General features: G+C 37.2%; 1 protein-coding gene across 2 annotated transcripts in view; it reads right to left on the bottom strand.

Annotated features, from left to right (window-relative positions):
• Nucleotides 1-21,143, bottom strand: part of RGS12 (regulator of G protein signaling 12) — an 83,967-nt gene that overhangs the window by 48,622 nt on the left and 14,202 nt on the right. For both annotated transcript variants that reach the window (XM_077782731.2, XM_085577632.1), the window contains one exon: nucleotides 13,427-13,546. In XM_077782731.2, coding sequence (XP_077638857.2) covers nucleotides 13,427-13,546 — 120 coding nt within the window. The remainder of the gene's footprint in view (nucleotides 1-13,426; nucleotides 13,547-21,143) is intronic.

Here is a 21,143-nt window from a genome sequence, read left to right as displayed (position 1 = left end):
TCTGTAATTTGTTGCCTATAACAATAACCCATTCTAATTTCTCACTACAACAATGCCTTGCTTTAGCTAAATATAATTCATATCACTTACCCGCTCCTCGTAAGAAACAGCAGTTATTTTTCCTAGCAGTACTCTTCCTAAATTCATCTTCACTTAATATGGAAAAAGCATTTCCTTAACACGTCGGCTTCTCAAAGATTAAGCTAAAAAATTCGATGCTGTTCCATGCCTGTACATGCCAGTAAAGTTTAAAGGCATTTCGTATGAAGTTCTATTTTACTCCCTTTATGTTACCAATAGCAACAGGCCAATGCAGGAAGCTGTGGTTCGTCAGGGATTCAGATTAGATCTCAATTATCTCTCACCAGAAAAGCTCGATCATTTTATATAAATCATGCTGATTGTATTTGAGAACGTTTCCTCTAACAAATCAGGAAAATAAAATGACACTGAACCCTATGGTAGTCCTGTATTCAATAAAACAGATTTCCAAGGCAGTTTCCAAAAATACACTAGTTAATCACTCTAACATTAGTTAGAGAAACATTTACATAGTAAATCACTATTTTCAGAGGTTTACATAATGCAAGCCAGAACAAAATAGGACCTCAAATAGTCAATTCTGCTTAACTTTTCAGTGGTTAACACTGTAAACTGCACATAAAACCCTGCAATACAAGGAGACAGCACATTTCGTTAAACCTAGGAATAGCCCCTAGTCACTAAAGACAAAATTCTTCTTGCAGAAACCAACTGCTGTTGTGCCCTTCCTTCCTCAGGACCTGAACCTGTGCTCAGCTGATGTCAAGACAGTTCTGTGCACAGAGCCTCAGGAACAGAGAGCAAAATAGGCTCCTTGTAATGAAAGAGGGAAGTGCAATTCACTTGCCTGTGACAGAGGTGTCTTCAAGAGACTCTATATGGAAAGTACAGCATTTCAGGAAGTTTGCTGCTGTCCACAACAGTGACAGTACGTAAATCATTCACTGCTGTTATTTTTAAAGCAATCAGAACACAATTTTCTGCTAAAAATAAACATCAGAACTGCAATCCGGGAGTGATTATTGGGCATTTTTATGCTAGTGGGATGTCCTTAAGCCCTAAGTGGACATGCTAGTAGTCATTTAGGAAAGAGGAACTTTCTCCCTTGTTCAGTACAGCATGTGGAACCCCCCACAGCCATACAGTTCCTAAGTAGAGCCCCTAATACACAAACAGCCCTGTGAAGAAGGCAAATGTTACTCGGAACTTATAAAGAGAGAAAATGAGGAAAGAGAAGAGCCTTTACTCAGTATTTCATGGTGAGACTGACTTGCTACAGCCAGTATATAAAAGCCCGCACATCTTCCCATTTTGCACTTAGGATGAAGAGACTTGTTTAACAGACAAACTTAATCTTCTCAATTTAATTTAGAGTGATCAGGGAAAAAATTTAATTCCCTTGCATATGAAGCCTATTCTAACTACAATTTTAGAGGCATAAGCCAATTGCTGTGATGGAAAGTTAATTTTTGATTGATTACTTGTTTGAATAGGCACACCACTGCAGTTTGGAATGTCTCTACAAGCATTTAATACCATGACAAAATGCAATGGAAACAAATGGGTGGGTAGACAGGAAGAAATGTGTTTTTAAAACTACAAATTACACTCTCCATTATTCTAGGATTTCAGGAGCAAATGCCCTATGGTACTTGCAAAGAACAGTTTTACTGTGTGTGGATAAGTATTCAAAATGTGCAACTTTATAAAAAAAAAAAAAGCCAGAGCTGTTTAAATACTGCATTTTGTTTGACACTAAACCAAGTGGGATGCAGAATGTATTTTCATTGTCAATACCTTAATCAAATAGCAAAAATATTATAAATAATCAGGTGCATAATAATCACAAATGCACCAGAAGTGCTTGAAGAACTTTTCTGTGAACAGCCCTTAGGGGTAACACAATACAGGACTTTTATCAACAGCACTTACACCTCACATCCAGCCTAAGTCCTCTAGGAATCACCTAGAAGGACCAGAAGAATTTCTACAATATTAACAAGTGAGAATGCTCCCCATAAGAAGGAATAAGAGAAAACTGACCCCACATGCAACAGTGGGATGTAGTTGCATGACCAGCAGCTCACTGGAGCAACTGCAGTGAACGTTGTGGGAACACTGTGGGTGGGCAATGTTTTACACATTCTAAGCACTGTAAACATAATAACCCTTTCCTTTAAACAGACATGGAGAATTGTTGATTTTGTTTCACTGAACTAAGCATTACATGTCCCCATTTTTTCCATACAGTGACTCTACTAACACTGAAAAATAAGCTCTAGCAATTAGACAACAGCAGTTAATGATCATGGCTATGAAGTGTCATGTGGCAATGAAAGCCCTTTAAAAATTTCATATCCTTCTACATTTTCACAGCTTATTCCAGCAGCTACAGATATAAAATCTTGTGATTTTGTGTAGCATATTTGTAAATTGGAAAGGCAACTCAGAGGTCAAAGGTCAAAAGCAGAAGGAGTGCTAATTTGCAAAGCTATTAATGGAAAGTGTTAAAATATGGTACAACAGCTTTAAAAGCCTTATTCAGCTACACCAAAGATGACATTTGTAAACCCACATCCATCTGCTTAGGAGCTAAACTGTGGGAAGGGGTAGCGACCCTAGATAAGGTTGATCTGTTTTTCTCTCCTACCCTCCCTCTACTTCCTGCTCATATTTGCTTTTGTACATTTGTTTTCAGAGCAGAAAAAGCTGAAGAGAAAGACCGAATGACAGGGAGCCTGGATAAGTTTTAACTTGTCAGAAGATTAATGGGATTTATTATTTTATCCCTGACTCCTAGATGAAGAAAGCAGGCACAAAAACCTCCAAGCAACCAGAAAGAGGCAATCCCCTGGACCTGCTCCTCGTCACACAGAGTCCAAAACTAAACAAGACACTGACAGAATGCACCACCAAAAATCTTAAACCTCATCAAGTATTGATTTTTAAATGTCATATTAAAGTAACAACTACTTGCATGACAGCCACATTTTAAGAAGATGATTTAGCTCACTGATCCCAGTTACTGAAATAAAAAGCAGGAGCATCAAAAAGTCTCCACATAAATTATGAAAAGTCTGCCATAAAATAAAATGTTTTTTCCCCTAATTCTCCAAATTTTCTGTAATCTGACTAAATATATTTTTGTCAATGATTTGTCAGCTACTCAACAATAAACAGACCCCATATGTGCTACTGATGAGAAGAGGAAAGATTCTCTCATTTACAACACTGTGGATTCCCTCTACGAATTTTGAAATAAGAGTCCTTCCTATTCCAATGCAATATTAACAAAAACATTTTGAAGCTAAACTAGCTGGAACTTGCTGGTGTATAAATAAGTGAAGTACAAGCTGTCTTGTCAGACACTGAGACTTCCCCTGCAGTAAATCCTGCGAAGCAAAGGGAATGATGCAAACCACTGCTCCGAGTGCCCTCTGCTGTCTGCCACGCTGCTCAGACTCCTGTGCACGTTTTCAAGAGTAAGATCAAGGTTTGCCATCCAGAAATACACTTTAAAAAATAAAATCTGGTTCTACAAGCCATAATTGTAAAGTTTGAAAAATAATTCTCTTAGGACTGCAAAATGAAAATTTAAAAAAAATACTTTTGCAATAATGTTTGCGAACAATTCCTGGTTCACATTTCCCCTTCTGTTGATCAACATTTTAAGACAACTGAATTCTCTCTAATAATAAAAACATGCAGAAACAGCATAACTTGCATATCCAAGTGGAAGGTAACTTGCAGTCCAATAGTAAACAAAAGTAAAACAGCATATTAAAGAGGATATGATTAAGTGACAGATCACTGAAACACATTTAGTCACTTCTGAAATTCCTACTACTGATGTAGCCCCTAAAAATTAATAGATTTTGAGGAAATCAATGTAAAAGTGAGAATGACAATTACTAAATTTTAAGTAAATAATGCATATAATATCTTATCCTGCTTTGCAATTATTTATTTCCCTCCTGATTTTAAAATATTAAAATTTTGCTGCCATACTTTTAGCATTTAAGACAATTGTATACTGAGATGTATAGACAGAAAGAATAATACTATAATGTCAAAATTTGATAACAGAGCTAGGCTGCTTACTTGCAAATAAAGTGTTTTCTGAGCAACAACAAATCAAAACTGATCTTAGTCTCTACACCTCAGAATTCTATAAATACCTTTCATCTATTTGCAGTTATTTTAATAACTCACACCATCTGGATTCTGTTTTATTGGATAAAATTCCAGATGGAAGAAGAAAAATCCCTTTAGTTGCACAACTTTTAAAAAAGCACTGTAACAATTACAAGGTAACATATCTGTAAAGACATTTTTGCTTTACGTAAACATGCGCAAGTAAAATAAAAATTAAGTGAAAGGCTTATTAAAAAACTTAGTGAAATATCAGTACATCTACTACACTCACTTTAAAAACAACACAATACTGCAAAAGAATTTTAAACATGGCTACAAAAATGGTGTATTCTTAATTGTATAACAACTTATATAGAAAGTCAACTTAAATACTTATACTTACGAACTTTGTCTCTTTAAAACCTCATTGAATCCTGAGAAGCATAATTTATAATATTTCACTGCAAGATTTCTTAGCTCGGAAGACTACTCATTAAACCATATTCCTGTTTTCTGCTCGCTTTAGACAAACAAAACTTTATACTTACAGACACTTGACTATCAGTAAAAGTTTTCTCCATGTATAAATGGTTTAATATCTCATTGTTAAGAAACAGCCCCTTCAACTTTATTATTACGCTCTTTCTGAACACATATTTACTTCTTCCAGAGTCCAGTAAAAAAATGAGGCTTCTCTGTCTGTTGCCCTATCAACACCTCTCCCATTCTCCTCCCTCCCCAGCACATTCCCCGCCCTCAGTACTGGTTCTGCATCTTCTCATCAAAAGGAACAGGCAGCTTTCAAAATGGTGTTTAGGCAGGTCCTGCGTAACAATAAAGCTTCTGTAAAGACAACAGCCCTGCTGAGGAATCTGCTAATGTAAAATACATTCACTGAGGGCCTACAGGACTCCGTCGTAAAGGTTTGTCCAAACTTGTTTAAGCATTGAGTCAACGTTGCTTTCTCATCCCAAGTATTCCCTTTTTCATACATTCCCCTTTGATGAGCATATTACCTGAATGAACCGAGTCACCAAGCTCTACTAAAAATAATTAAAATATAATCTAAAAATACTTTAAAAAACAATACTGTTAAAACACGTAAGACTCACAGCAAACTTCTTGCAGTTTCTGGCGTGTAGGTGCGTGTCTCGGTGTGATTACAATCACATGTATGCAGATTGTGCAACCTATCTCATCCTACCACAACTCTCCGTGTTCTTGTGAGTAAGCAGAGCATTGGCATTTACGAGGATTATGTTCCAAGTGAAACATTACTCTCATAATTTTCAATACCACACCTACTCTCCAAACAGACCCAGACAGCAAATACCTGTGCATTTTCAAAAAAAAAAAAATGCATGCACTTTCTGCCCAAAAATAATCCTTAAATATCATCCTTCAGTAGTTTCTTTGTCCAGAGAGAAGTTGTGGATGGGCTTTTCACTCTATATTTTAAGTTTTAGAAGCACTAGTGAAATGTTTTAATGATTTAATAGTGAATAAGAAATGCTAGTAAGTAAATAAAAAGCTTCTAGTAAAAGTTCTAGCTGACTCCTCTTTGTTTCTTAAGTTTCACTCAACATATAAATGCATGAGGACAGTGAAAATTAGGTGGTACAAACTCCTATCCAAAATCCCAGCAGTTTAAGTATGAGAAGAGAATCAGAAACAATTTGCAGATGCTATCAATATGTGCTGTATGTATTCTGTGATTATCTCTAGAAATACCAACCCAATTCACTCAATAAAGCCTTATTCATTCCTTAACATCAACCAGGTCTCATCATAGAGCAAAAATCCCTCCTTAGTTATTATTTTGTCATGTCAAAAGACACACCAGGTAACAGGAAGAGTAGCGAGGAAGGGCAGGGACAGCAAGGCACCAAACCAGTCAGGCTGTTCCTCATTCCCACTCATTCCAGGAGCTGCCTGGACTATCTCAGCAGCAGTTCTGGACAGGGCAGTGGCCAGAGCCATCCCCCACAGTGCTGCAGCACAAACAGGGAATGCTCCCAGCACCCAGGGCAGGCACCCAGCAGCAGCAGCAGCAGCTACTGCAGCCCTTCACATCAACCTCCCTGCAAGGGAAAGGCAGCACAGCTTCCTGTGCTAAGAGCCCATCCACAGTCCCACAGCCAGGGAAAGGCAGGGTCCACCCTCCTGTCTCTGCTCATGATCACTAAAGAACATGGGTTTATCCAGCCCAGGATTATGTTTCCAGTACAAGGCGCAAGGAAGCCTACACAAGGCTTCCTACAAGGAGCAGCACAGGGCAACGTATCAGACATTTCCCTGATGACATTCTCCCAGACTCCAGGTATTTTTAGCTCAAGAGATTTCCTGAACCTGGTGTGGCTTGTCTCCTTAATAATCCCCAGTGGCTCTCTTTTCCAAATACTTGTCCACTTTCCCTCCAGGACATGCAAATTTCTTGCATCCACAGCACTCAGTGGTGAGGCATCCCACAGACCAACTCACCTCCCACATGAACAATCTGTGTTCTCCTGTTTGTTTTGCTCCTGGCTCCAGCTATCTTTAATTAATGGTGTCAACTTCTTGTCCCGAAGGAGAGAGTGAGCAATCAATCCCAACTACTTTTCCTATTCCACCCATGATTTTCCACCCTTTCTTACACTTTTCTAAATCTTTTCATCTTCTGATATACCAGAACATTTTCAAATAAAGGGACCAGGTATGGAAAAACAAACCACAGCTGTATGCAATGGAATCCTCTATTCCTTTTGTAATAATTGGTAATACAGGATTTTGCTTCATTGCTACTGTACTGAGCTGTTGCTTATATGCAACTCTCCCTTATAACTCAAAGATCTCACTTCCAAGAAGAAACAAGTTGATGAGAAACATATATATCATTTGTTATATGAATCTAGAGCTATTTTGCCTCATTTGTATTACTTTACATTTATCTGCATACATTTTCATCTGCCATTTTGTTGCCCAGTCATTCAGACTTATAAAAGCAGCCTGGTCTCATCTTCAGAGACTGCTCTCATCCTTATTACCTGGAGTTACTTCACCTCACTGCTCATCTTCGAGGGAGGAGCCTTAAAAGATGCCCTTGAATCAACAAATGTAATGTAAGAAACTGCAGCAAGGATCAGCCTTAAGCAGCAAATAGTTCTGCATTTCAGTATCAGTGCAGTAAATAGTAGCATTATTCTGCCTTAATATCACATGCCTCAGACCCAGAAGAGGGTTCTCAGTTCAAAGAGAAGTAAGCCAGTTTTAGAGGAATGCTAGGTGAGGGAGAAATACACCTCTGAGAGGTTGACAACCTAACAAGAGCTCCATTTGTGTGAGCATTGACAGTTCTGTCACTACTCAAGGAAAGCAGAACCAAAATAACAGAGCCAAAGCCCAGTATCTTACATTACTGAACTAAGGAATGTAACCCCTCTGTACCTTCAGGTGGTTACTTGAACTTGCTCATCCTGTCTGATCCTTGTAGTTCCACAAACTGCAGAGATACTTACAGCATGTGAATTCACCTGTGTCCCTTTAATCACACATCTTAAGAATGGCAGTACTGGCTACTACAAGAAAATTAATATACACAGAATACAAGTTTATCTCTAGTACCTGAAAGCACATATTGTGTCTCTGGCTCTGTGGCAGAAATGGGCTTGTGTTGGAGAGCCAAGCCTGGAGGAAATAAGGCTCAAACAGCACTTGAGTGGCAGGGTCAGACAATCTGCCTCCTCAAGAAGAAATTTCTCTGTATGTGCCAAGTGCCTTTGCACATATGGGGACCTAATTCCCTAAGGAATCCATCCTAGGCAACACGGTTGGTTCCTTCTCAAGCACCACAGCATGGGGTGAGCACTGCCGTGATGAGCACTGCCCATATGCACCTCACAAAAAAAGCAGAGATGAGATCCAGCTCTCAGCACATTCTCTGACTACCCTGCTTCTTACATGCAAATTTACATGGCAAATTTCTCCAGAATCTGAAGTAAAGGAAATAACTCAAAAGCAGGAGCAAACAGTAAACAGCAACATTACTGAAGGATGATCATTCCACCACTTGAAGTAACAGAAAATAAATCCCATTATTCTCAGTGTCTGAGGAAAAAAAAGCACAGTTTAACATTCTGGATTGTATGTAGAAGTACCTCAAATTCATAATAAAGAGGTTGCACACAACTGTGTTGATCTGTTGACCAGCCCACCTTTGTCAGATTCTTTACAAAACAGTGTCAGGAGCACAAGAACTTTCCATTAAAAGATCCATAAATGTAAACTGAAGAGCAGTTAGTGAAAATCTTTTTTAAATTATGGTATAGTATAAAATACAGGCAAAACCCTGATAGTAATGCAGGCACAGATCCATGAAGCTTCCAACACAGCAGCATCAGGGGCTGCTCAACGTTAGCACTCAGACTTCAGAACATCCATATATGAGACAGGGTGAAACCTTTAGGAACTCATTAGCAGCATCCTAAAAATGCAGTACTTCCTTTTACATAGAAAAATGGAGACTTTTCTCATGTGTGCACTATTATTTCAAAATTGGCCTTTCCTCCCCCTTTCATGAAAGCTGACAGCAAAACTACCAGTTGCTTGGTTGTATCTTACATACAAATTTGGACAAAATATTGCCAAAGATGCAGTTCTTATAGGGGGTACACAGTAGAACATTTTTTTAACTAATTGGTGAAATCTGAGACAAAACTATACATTGTTTTCAAATTTTGAATTCACTGTTACAAGCTGAGAATGAAGAGGCCTCTTGATTTAAAACATGTACTCACACTCACCATGGTGGTAGCATTGTGGCCATGGTGATGACCTAAGAACATCACTAAAGCAACCTCTGCAAGGAGAGTTCATACTTTTTATTAGATCATATGAGAGGGTGGGACAAGTTTGGGGCACGTTTAGATCTTCTTGTCTGATTTTCCTAGTATACTAGTTGGCCTAATATAAGCTATTATCTCCCCGTGTAAGCTTTGTCTGATTATTTAAATCAGTCAAACAAAAACAGGTACCCACTTAAAAACTCCTTAATAAGTCAAATGAGCATTTAGGGGGAGTTTTGCCACCCACAGATGCCAAAGCTAATATCCAGCAGAGACATGTAATCCATTAGTATAAAAACCTCATACCAAAGAGATGTGCTGTATGCTTTCAAATAGCAAAAAGAAGTTGATTCAGTAGAATTAACAAAACAGAAAAAAAAAAATCAAGCATTATTATCTATAATAACACCTAATAATACTACATTATTAATGGTTATAATTAAGATGGAACATTCTAACAAAAGCCCTCATGCTGATTTTTTAAAAGAATACATGATACATTCCAACTTTGAAAACATTACTAAACTCTAGAAATTTGATACAAATGTTGTTTATAATATACAATATAGCTTTAAGACTTCCAAAACAGGATGAGAAGAAGAAAAGCTGTAACAGCCATCTTTTCTTGTCGTGATACTTAGTTCAAAGAATTAAATAACCTTTAATTTTAAAAATATCTCTTCATTAAATGATTATTTAACAATACCTACAGAATTTGACACTTGTTTCCCTAAGAGATTATGTCTCTCATTATACTATTCTGCCCTATTTTTAACCACAGATAAATACAAAAAGTACAAGTACCAAAATTATTTTCAGAAAAAAACAGCTTTCAATGTTCTTCTTGGTGAGGAGGAACCTAAATTTTTTGACTTCAAGAAAATGCTGCAAGGTTCCCCCATTTTTACAGACTTCAAGAAAAATTAAAAAATGAGTGGAATGGGCTACAGTTGAAAGTGTTACCAAAACTGGTGATGAATAGAAGCATTAGAATGACTGTGCTAAAGGTAAATTTTTACATAGGTAGTGTTCTACTGTCTACAATCTCACAGACACCTTTAACTTGTTTATAACATCGTTTCCAGAACAGAATTGTGCAAGAGGGTGAGAGTACTGGCATTTACCTTCAGGGAAGGAAAGTGGGAAGAAAGACAGGATCATGCCTTCTCATTAAGCCAAATATTAAATAACCATAAGGTCCATTTAGTTTAAATTACACCTTGAAAATATGAATCAGCAAATATGCTAAAAAGTAAAATTGGTGCAACTCACAGAATATTAACATGGTTTTTAATGGACACTACTTCATAATAACAAATTATGTAATAAATAGGAAAATTATGTAATAAATAGGAAAATTTATGGCTAGATAAAAAGTAAATCTGTTCTTAACAAAACCATATTTCTTGTAATTTAATAAAGAAAATTTTCTAAATACATTTCTTGCGAAAATAACATAACTAGTGCACATACTAGACATGCTCATTTTCTGAATTCAGTTCCAATTTAAAGACTAATTAACCATAATCAGACCTGCTGTGAACAAGCACAGTTTCCACAGTTCAGAAATAAAATTTTGTGCATTTTCTGTTTTGTAAGACATTCTCCCTACCACAATCATAGCACAATTGCACCATTAATTTTGCACTCTCATCCCATCTTTATCCCTGCATTTTTAAAAAATTCTTGTATTCAGTTTCTATCAGTAAAAACAGCAGCTAGAGGTTAATCCTACAAACTTGTCTGTTTTCTTCTATGTATAATACAGCTTTTGCAGGAAGGGAGGAGGAGCACCTATACCATTAATTCTAATCTTACAATAATTCTGTCTATGCACATATAGCCAGAAGTAATCAAACAAGAGAAAAAGCGACATTTTCTCATGAAATCATGTTTTTATTTATTAAAATATCTATGGATATGCTGTATTCTTGGACAGATATTTTTAAAAATAAATAAATAACAAATTTCAAAGAAATCACGCCACCTTATGGCAGTAGTCAGCAACACTGACAGCTGGTGTTTCACACACTGCTCACACTTCAACAAAAAATCCAAATACAGCCTTTTTAGACCTGTAAGCAATGAGCAGTGTTCATCAAATTCCCATAGAAGAAACTCCATGGAACCTACTTACAATGCTCAATTTAGAAGATTAATTTGAATACCAGCAGGAATCAAACCCATAAGCTCAGAGAAGCATATTAACTTCCAAATTTCACGTTTGGATTATTACCTTATCCATTCTGCTAAGATAACTGAAACAAACACAAAAGCAAGCAAGCAGCCTATACAATACACTCATGGTCATTATTCCAAAGGTGGAGTCTCTAAGAATTTCCTGCTATTGTTATTTCCTCTTCCACCAACCCTAAATAGATGGCCTGAAATAAACTAAACATGTACTAACAACATTATGTTCTACCACACATGGTGTAAGAGTACTTGGGACTAATGCTGAAGGAGCAGTGTTGAAGTTTGAACCAAAATTAAAACACCTCAACATTATTTTATTTTGACATACAAAGATTTTTAAATTCTCCTCTGGATTGCTGTTTCTCCTGGTGGCTGGGATATCTAGGGTATCATTCTATTACAGCATGCATAGTGAAAAAAAGATTTCAAAGTGAAAAGAAGCAGTTGGACAGAGAACAGTCCACACCCACATAGCTACATTTAGTAATCCAAATACAGATTTGAATTCAGACCATTCCTTTGTCCAGTTCATATTGTGACCCAGAATGAAAGTTTCCCCTTCCAAGGTAACTCAGTAATGATGAGAACATTGGGACACAGATTGACTCAATCCCTCCTGTTGGTGCTACTCTGTTTACAGACACTGATGAATACCAACTAGGACATAATGAGGAGGAAAAGAGACTTTTTAGGCCAGTAAATATCATATCTTTCTGAAATTAATGTTAAGTCCCGAGTGACTGTTTTAATGAATATTTACACAATGTGAAACAACTCCAACAACAGAAATTAGATTTTATATCTGATGTTTAAAACACTCAAAACATAAGATGTGCAAAAAACCTGCATGAAATTTTAATCTGTAAGACTGTGGAAAGAACCATGTTTTTCCTGTTGCATGTGAATTACTAGCACTAGATTCTTTTGTATTCTGAGAGAATTCACTCTTACTGCAACCAAAAATTCTGTCAAAACTGGATATATATAACTGCAAACTTTTTCAATTTAGAAGAACCACCATTTCCTGATTAAGAAAGATGTAGCTAGATGGTTCCCAGACCCCTTTATCCAGAAGTTCTTGTTGTGTTTAAGTTATGCAGTTACTGTATTAAAGTTATGAGCGCAAAGAAATTAAGTATTTTCTATTACTAGAAAAAAGCAAGACACTTAAAAGCTTCAGAGAACACAGACTGCTATGAAAAACAGAAAAATAGGAAAACATCTGAGAAATAAGTAATTGCAGTTCCTACCTGCATTCCCTAAGCATGCCAGAAGCTCCTCCATATATTCTGCTCCCTAAACATCCACTGCACTGAGCTCCCTTCTCCTTTTGTTCAAGTCAGTGAAATGCTGTTCTTCCTACATTTTCCTACAGCAGAAATCTCAGTCTCCTTCTTCCCTCCTCCCATCTCAAATGCTTTTTAAACACCTCCTTCCCATTTGGAGGGCTCAGTGTGCCACATTCCCTCCCATGCTGAAGAGTGGTGCAGGATGCATTGCATGGCTCTCGTGCCAAGAGCCAAAACAGATTTTTGTTCCTCCCCAGCCACCAGACTTCCTCCAAATAAGCATGCTGAAGGGCTAAGGGAAGCATCTCTCCATTCGTCTTGACATCACTGCAGGTCAGGTTTTCCTGAGGAGGCACACTAGGAGTGAACATATAATGAAGCCATAATCCTACAGTAGAGCAGTAGGATGGCTTTTCATTCCTTGTTTTCTCCAAAGTAAATATGGTTTTGAGAGCCAGACATCAGCTGATGCTAAACCAGATGTAAAATAGCATAATATTACACTTAAAAGGACCCAAAATCACCAAGTTGATTAGGAATTCCCTTTTGTCAACTGCTGTCAAAACTCATCAGCTGAACAAAAACCAGAATATGATGAACATTTGATTTTTCTATATATCATGATACATTAATTTCTGAGATATTATGAACATTTTGATCAGCAAAAGTGTATTGTTTGGATTTACACAGGACCAACTGTGATTAGAAAAATAAAGTTAGAATTCCCCACAGAAAGAATGCCCACTGCTGCCACCAATGTAACCTATTAAAGAAATACTGAAAAAGACAGGTTGATACCCAAAATCTGTATTCCCCTCACAAAAATTTAATATGATAGTAAGCACCTTAATTATCCTAATACATTACTAACTTCCTTTCAGCAATTATTAGCATGTAAGTTCTCTAAGACTCACTTCTAAATTTTAAGTGAAAGTTAATTACCTCAAGGTCATCCAGAGAGCGAGTAATGCTGAATCGCTTCGATCTTCCAAAGGATCTTCGAGCAGAAGAACGTGGAGGAGGAGCCTGACTTAATCCCATTGAATGTCCAAATTTTGCACCCTAAAAAACCACAGAAAATATACATTAATTTATTTCTTTAATTTCAGTACATTGCTGATCATAGTGAGATTTGTATTTTAAGGAACTGTAACAGGACCACAATTTCAAAACTAGTTAGTTATTTGCCATGCTCTTGTAAAGCCACATACTAAAAGTCATTAAAGTTGACTTTTCCAGTCTCAAGTCAAATATCTTAAACATTCAGCATTAATTTACTGTATTAACATGAGCAATCAGTTAGGTTGCTAAAATGTACACACAATACATGTCAGTAATAAAAGCAAGATGATCCTGGTTATTCTCTGTTTTAACTGGTAACCATTTAAATACTAAATATTTGCATTTTCTATAGAAAATTACCATCCTAGAAATCATCTCATCCAGCTTCTCTTGGAATGTTTCTCCACATTTTTAAAAATCTGATTTTCACTACTCTTTTTTTTATAGCCTTGCTACTGCAAAGTCCAACTTTTGAAATCACACAGTATAAAATTGCAGGAACTTTTGTTCTGAGGAAAGCAACTCCCTCACTTATTGTTCCGTCACTAGAATCAGTGCTGCAGTAATTAAATCTAGTTTTTCTTGTGCCCATAATCATACTCTTTCTCCCTAAAAAGTTACCAGATGTCTGTTAAACTACTCAGCATATACATATCAAGTTTATTCCAAATGGCAAAGTGTAAGCTTGAACCTAAAATTAGGCACAGTCGGTGACTGGTGCTAAGCAGATGTACATAAACTTACTACATTACAAAGCCTTGTGATTATGTGCCTGAAATTTTGGATTCCTTTCACTGTAACATTCAATGTGAGGAAAATTTCTCCCTCTGTACTGATGTTTTTTTGCTATAGAAAATAAAAGACTTTAAATCAGAGCAAATTCCCCTCTGTTTCATGTCAGCATCTTTCTTCATTATAGTCAGCTTAAAAATATATTTATTAGTACTTTTAAAATTGCTCATTTGGCAGATTTGTAATATTTATTAAATTTTCTATTTGTGTTCATTTCTTCCTTTGGGCAAGTTTCTGTGCTCCAAGTTCTGAAATATTTTGGTCTTCCTTTGATCACTCATTGGAAAGTCTATACACGGCACATTAATCAAAAGAACAACCACAAATTTCACATCCTCATAGTCTCATGCCAACAACCACTCCCACAAAGCAGAGAAGAGCAGCCAGAGCATTGTACAGCCTCGGAGATGTCTGCCTGTTTGCTAATTCCCATGGAGACAACACTGTTCTACAGCAACTGGGCTCTGGCCATCACCAGTGCTCTCAACAGATTCTGTTTATGAGCTCCAAAATTGTCAAGACAAAACAAGAATCTGGATCCAAAGTTTGCAGCAGGGTTCATCCCCTCAACAGGCTTGAGAATTCAACTTCATTCAGAACTAAAAGTGATCCCTTTTTCTATGAAATCACTTTCCCTCCCAGTTTTCTATTTACTAAGGTTTTTGTTTGTTTGTTTTTAATTGGCTGAGAAGTAAATTGGGCAGGTTGTGCCAAAGCAACCTGGAAATCTAGTAGCTGGATATTTGCTTCCAGGGTTTTCAGAGAGCATTTACAAGTGCAGTATAAACAAGCTAAGGTGACCTTTGCTAAGTGATCAAATAAATGTGAAGAGAGGAAAATTGCTCTCTGTAAATGTTGACAAGCAAGACCCAGTGGAATGAGAACAGTTCCTGCCTTTTTTGAGCATCTTTTTGAGCAACTTTTAAAATGATCTGTTCATCCAGGCAGGTACTGCTGAGGAGGTTCACACCTGCCTCATCCCTTACAGCCACGCCAGCCTTTCCTGTGTGGATGGAAAGCTTACACCTACTGCAGGAATCTGTGCCACACAGTGAATTCACCTCCACCCTGTGGGAACCCAGGGCTTCTCTCTGGCTGCCCTGGCAGGTCTGGGACCCTGGCAGGGCTCAGGAACCCCCCTGACAGAGCCCCAGAGACACTGTCTGTGATCTCTGTCCATGGAAAAGAGTTTTCACTCTTACAGGATGAATTAGAAGCTCTGAGTGTTTGATATAAGTAATAATTAAGTGTGGCACGGGTGCAAAAGTAGAATTTTAGGATTCTAGATTAGGGGTCCAAAGGGGACAAGATGGAGGAAATTGGGTGTGTCTTGTCCTTTTTCTTCTTCATGCCCTCCATGTTTCACTGTGGTGTTGGCATTTTTCTGTTGGTTCAGGCTGGGGACACACTGTCCAACGTAGGTGACAGATATTGGCACGTTCTTGTAAATCCAGCCCAGGGAGTTTCTGGTATTTAATGTTTGTAACATCCCACTGAGGGCAGAGCCCCACACGCTGCCCTGCAGGACAGAGCTGGGCAGGGCAGCAGAACATGTTAGAGATAAACAGAATAAACAACCTTGAAACCAGCACAGACGAATGATGACTTCTTCTTTGGCAGCAGGGCTGAAAAACAGAGACTTTTTACAATCTCAGAATCATCAATACCTCAGTTTCCGACACCACCCCTGACTCAACTCAGCAGTATTCATTACTGTTGCTGCACAGCTGATCAAAACATTAACAAGCCTCCTCCTGTATTAATTTTTCTGTTAGACCAACATGAATACACAAGTACATCTATTTGATTTCACCAGTAGTCAAGTATGACCACACTAGTTCTGTGATTTTTTTTTTCATTTTTAATCCGAGAATTAGTGATAAAACTATCAGACTACCAACAACTCAGCAAATTAATGGCATCATTAACTGCTACTTTGAAACTAATGAAACAGTTACACAGTATGGATGCTTAGTGGTCTTTGATGTGTAACTTAAAAGTAGATGGATGCCCTGAGAGAACTTCATCTTTCATTGCAAATAAAAGGGTGAAAGGAAAAAAAATTTTAAAATATCAGTAGCAGACATATTTATTCAGAATAACAAATACATCTTCACTATTCATTCTATTTCATCCCCAAAAAAAGAATATAAATTGTCCAGTACTTATTTAAATACTAGAGACTGACATATATGATGCTGGGAGACTAAGAACATGCACTTAAAAAGTTTTTGAAATGATAACATTACAAATTGAAGGAAGAGGAATCAACTGCCTAAAGACAAATCTAATTAGATTCCACTGAGAAGCAGATTCTAGATAAGATTTATTATCACCAGATGCTCATTTTGGAAATAATGCTGCCTACCTATTTGTTGTCAGAAGCATAACAAAGAGAAAGAGGGAGAGCTGACAAAAACAATTTGTAAATTGTGTGGTATTAGAAAAGAGAGAGTAAATTAGCATCCAATCAAAGTTTTTATTTATGGTTTTTTATATTGTTATGCAAAACTGATTACTGAGCCCTGGGTGAAACAGTAAAGATAAGAACAGGTTAAGAAAAAAGAGACCCTCGGAATAAAACAATGCTTAAGCAATGATTACAAAATATGAAAATGCACTGAATTAACCATTTGCCCAACCCATCTGGATAACAATTGCAATTAAGAAAATAATTTGAACTGACAAAAATCTCTTCTTTGCTCTGAAAAATCATCTAGGAAATTAAGGAGAGCATTACTAAAAAACCCAAAAAGACTACAATTCACAAGTATTTCATTTCCTGGGAAGTGCCCCTTTTCATCTTTTCTCGACACTATTCCAGATATTCAGACTATGAAGGCAGAGCTCCTTCTCCAGTTCAATTTAAAAAATGGCTGTGCATACACACATCCACACAAATAAGGAAAGAATCATGTATCTTAAGCAAACAGCACCATTTTGGCAAATGTTTTTCATGGGTCTAAAGAGCTGGAAATAAAAGCATTCATGGCTTGAACAGAAAACAGCCATTGAAACTAGAGTGTACTAATCAGCATGGCTAAAGAAATCCATAGTATTTGAGCACAGAGAGATTGTTAGTGCAATGGCTGATATTAATGTCATTTCTGCAGTCTGTTAGACATAAATAAATCATTGTACTTCTAAAGGCCTTTATTACACTATTAAGCAGATATTAAAACCCACTAAATTATCCACAAACATTTCAGAACAATAAATGTATGACCAAAAAAAAATGGCCAGCTTGGAGCAACCTGGTCCAGTGAAAGGTGTCCCTGCCCATGGCAGGGGGCTTGGAACCAGAGATTCAAGGGCCCTTCCAACCCCAACCACTCTATGAAAAATATGCTGTTACATTCTCTGAGCTGCCAAGCTAAAACACTGACATTTGCTGCATGAACATTAGGCTGTAGGGTTGTTTGGTTTTTTTTTTAAATTCATATTGCCTATAAGCCCTAGAACTACTTATTATCCTATCTTAAAGATTTTCTTCCAAAAATATTGTTGCTAAATCTACAAAATTATAAAAATATCTAAATAGTCAACAAAATCTAAGAAATTCTATGAGAACAGAACTAGAAACTAAAGGCCATCTGACATTTTACTAAGTGCCTTCAACTTAGAAATTTTAGGAATCCAGAAGTCAACCAAAAAGCACAGAAATTTGTGAAAACAAGTTGATCAGTGAGAAGCATGTGCTACCGCAATACATCCTCTCCTATTTGCAATGCAGATACTTTCCACCCTGCTTTTACTATCTATCATGGTGAAAATATAAAAGAATATATCTCTAAAAGCCTTTATCCTGTTATGATTTGTCAGATGGAGAGGAAAACCAACAAAGGATTAAAGGAATTAAAGTACTGATGCTCTAAAAAATCCATTCCTTTTTCTACTCTTAAAAAAGTAAAAATTAGAATGGATTGAAATACCAGTTAAATGTATAATCATAAGAGACAGAGGACAATGAATGGGGTCTGAGTCTTTTATTATTTTTAATAAATTACTAGATTACCCTTTTTTTTTAGGCAGACAGGAAATGGCAAGTGCAAATATGACAAGGAGAGCACTGAAAACAGGTCACCAGAGGAGGACTGACAGAGCAGCTCAAACGTGTCCAAGTGAGAACATGTCCAAGTGAGAACAGTTTCTGTCTGAGAACAAGAATGATGTACAAGAAAAGTACAAATGAAAAAGCAGAAAACATTGTACTTTATGCATAAGCAAGGTAGAGGGAGTGAAGGATGTGATTAATCTGAGACTGCAAACGGACAGACAGAAAGAACAAAAAGGTTCCAATGTAAGATGATTTGCACAATTCTAATTATTTAAAGATAGAATGAAATAGGATGGGTTCTTAAAAGTATTTAAACAAGTTAGGCAGGAGCTCCATGTAAGATTTTTGGCAGCTGTGGCAGCTTAAGGGTTTTGCATATACTTCTGACCACTCCTGCAAACTCACAAATTGCAGCAGGCTGTGCCCTCATCGCCACTGACACCAGAGTTTACAAAATGAAATAATCCTGTTTCTAAGGCAGATCCACAGAAGTCATGCCAGCACAACTCATGATACTCTCTGCCAAATCTGGCCTGAGCACCACAGGAACTCTTTTAAGCTGGAACTACCAAAGAAACACAACGTGAAACTATGACAGCCAATATGGGACTGTAACCTGGAGCCTGAGTGCACAGAAGGAAGTCGATGAAACCTGATCAATTATTCAGAACACAAAGAAACCAAACACCTTCAGAAAACATCTTCAGTTAGCTTAAAGGAATTCCCAGCTATAGCACAAGCTGTACTGTACTTCATATTCCAGCAAATGCACTTATCCAGTATTATAAATTTGTAACACATTATCATATGCAACAACCTGAAATTTCCATTTTGTGCTAAATAGTCTTTGTGCCTCTCTGCAGTTATTGTCTGGATATTACTAATAGATTTCCTCTCCTCTGGTACCAGTTCTAAAGCTGAAGGTGCAGGAAGGGGTTAGCAAGGAAGGAGACAGGCAGCTATTGGAGCACAAGAGACTGAGGAAGGGGGAAATTTTTGTTAAGAGTTCTGGCATCCCTGACAACAAAAAAATACAGTGAGCTGGCAGCAGGAATCCAGAAAGGGGAGAAAATGAGAAAGAAAAACTATGAGGCTTTAGGCCAGCTTCCAGCAAATTTACAACTTTTCATGGAAAACACATTATGGTTTGTGATCTTTAAAAGAAACTAAAGGGACTAAATCTGATGGGACAGAGGTTTTGCCTGGTCTGTGGAAGAGCAGCAAGAAGGAAAGGTAAAATGTAAAAAGAGAAGCTAATCAAAAATGTTTAGAAAGCACTAACAAGCTTGATGATCTACATTTCTAGAACTATGCTTTCAAAACTGTCTCACAGGAAAAGTTACTCTCATAAGATTTGAGTGAAATAGTTTTAAAAGTTTACATGTTTGATTAACAAAAGCATAAGAAAGCAATGAAATGTGATGAACAGAGTTCTAGGAGCTCTAAGACAAAAACATCATTACCAGCATGCACTAATTTTCATAGAAAATTTTTTCCTCCTGTTCAGGTGGAACAAGTACACTATCCTATGTCCTGGCCATTCAAGAGAATGCAAGAGGACCATGCACATGCTAGAATGGTCACGCAGAACTGTTTGCTTCAGATTAAGGAGCTCAACTTCTTAAGGAGCTAAACAGAATTTGGTACGTTCCATGTTCACAGAACTTAATCATACTAACTATAAAATCACTAAATTTTAATTTGTCCTATTTCCAGCTCTTGAAGCTTTTAAAAACTCCCACTGTTTTTAGGTTTGATTCTGTGACTCTGTGTGGCAAAATGCATAACAGTTTGGAGCCCAGATACACTGACCACATAATTTGAAACTCCTGTGGATATTCAAATTGTACTGAATTTAATCCTGGCTGTTGAAGCCCTCAGCAGAAGGATCAGGCTGTATTGACAGTTCACCTTTAAAAAGAATGCAGGTTTAAGACTTCAGGAATAAGTTCCTGATTTAGACCTTTCTGAAAAGGGATGGGAAACAGTAATGTCAACAAAGCACACAAAATCTCAGAAAATAGTGAAAGGTTGTGCTCCCCTCCCCTGGCCTGTCCTGGGGAGCAGCAAGTGCTGGGTAAGGTGTCTGTGCTGGCAGAGCCAGGCTCCAGGTGCTGTGCACAAAGCCAGAATGAAGGGACACCCTCCAGGCTGCCCTGCACTTGTGTCATCATCACGGAGGGACAGCACCACACAAAACCCCATTAGATGACAGAAAGTTAATTAAAAAAAGTCAATCATCATTCAAACTTTACTATCAGATTTTCTGCAGGCTTTAATTACACTGCAATTCCCTTTTTTTTTCCTCTGTTGAGGTACACCAGGATGACAAATAATTCAAATGCTATATTCACCAGTGCTGATCAACAGATTTGGTGACTTTTAAGAATACTTCTTTACTGATCAGATGATAATGAGACATTTCACTCCCTTCTAACCATTACAATGGCATTTCAAATGCCAGTTTGGTCCATGATACAAGGAAGAATGTTGCAAAATTTCATATAAGATTTATACGGACTCCAGGAAGACACAGAAAAGAGATTGTCCTGACATGACCATCCAAGTAAATGAAATTTAATGCTTGTGTCCTGTACTGAGGATATTAGGCATAAAACACTCACCCATCTACACTTCAGTACTATCCTAATCCTTTTTCAAGCAAAAGAAAAAAAACAAAACAAACCCACAAATTTTGATGTTATTTATGCATATGAAAAGTAAGATCATTTTCTCAGTATAAGTAGA

The sequence above is a fragment of the Lonchura striata genome, chromosome 4 (assembly GCF_050655825.1).
Source record: "Lonchura striata isolate lonStrDom1 chromosome 4, ASM5065582v1, whole genome shotgun sequence".
Classification (NCBI taxonomy): domain Eukaryota; kingdom Metazoa; phylum Chordata; class Aves; order Passeriformes; family Estrildidae; genus Lonchura; species Lonchura striata.
This window is presented reverse-complemented; position numbering and strand designations above follow the sequence as displayed.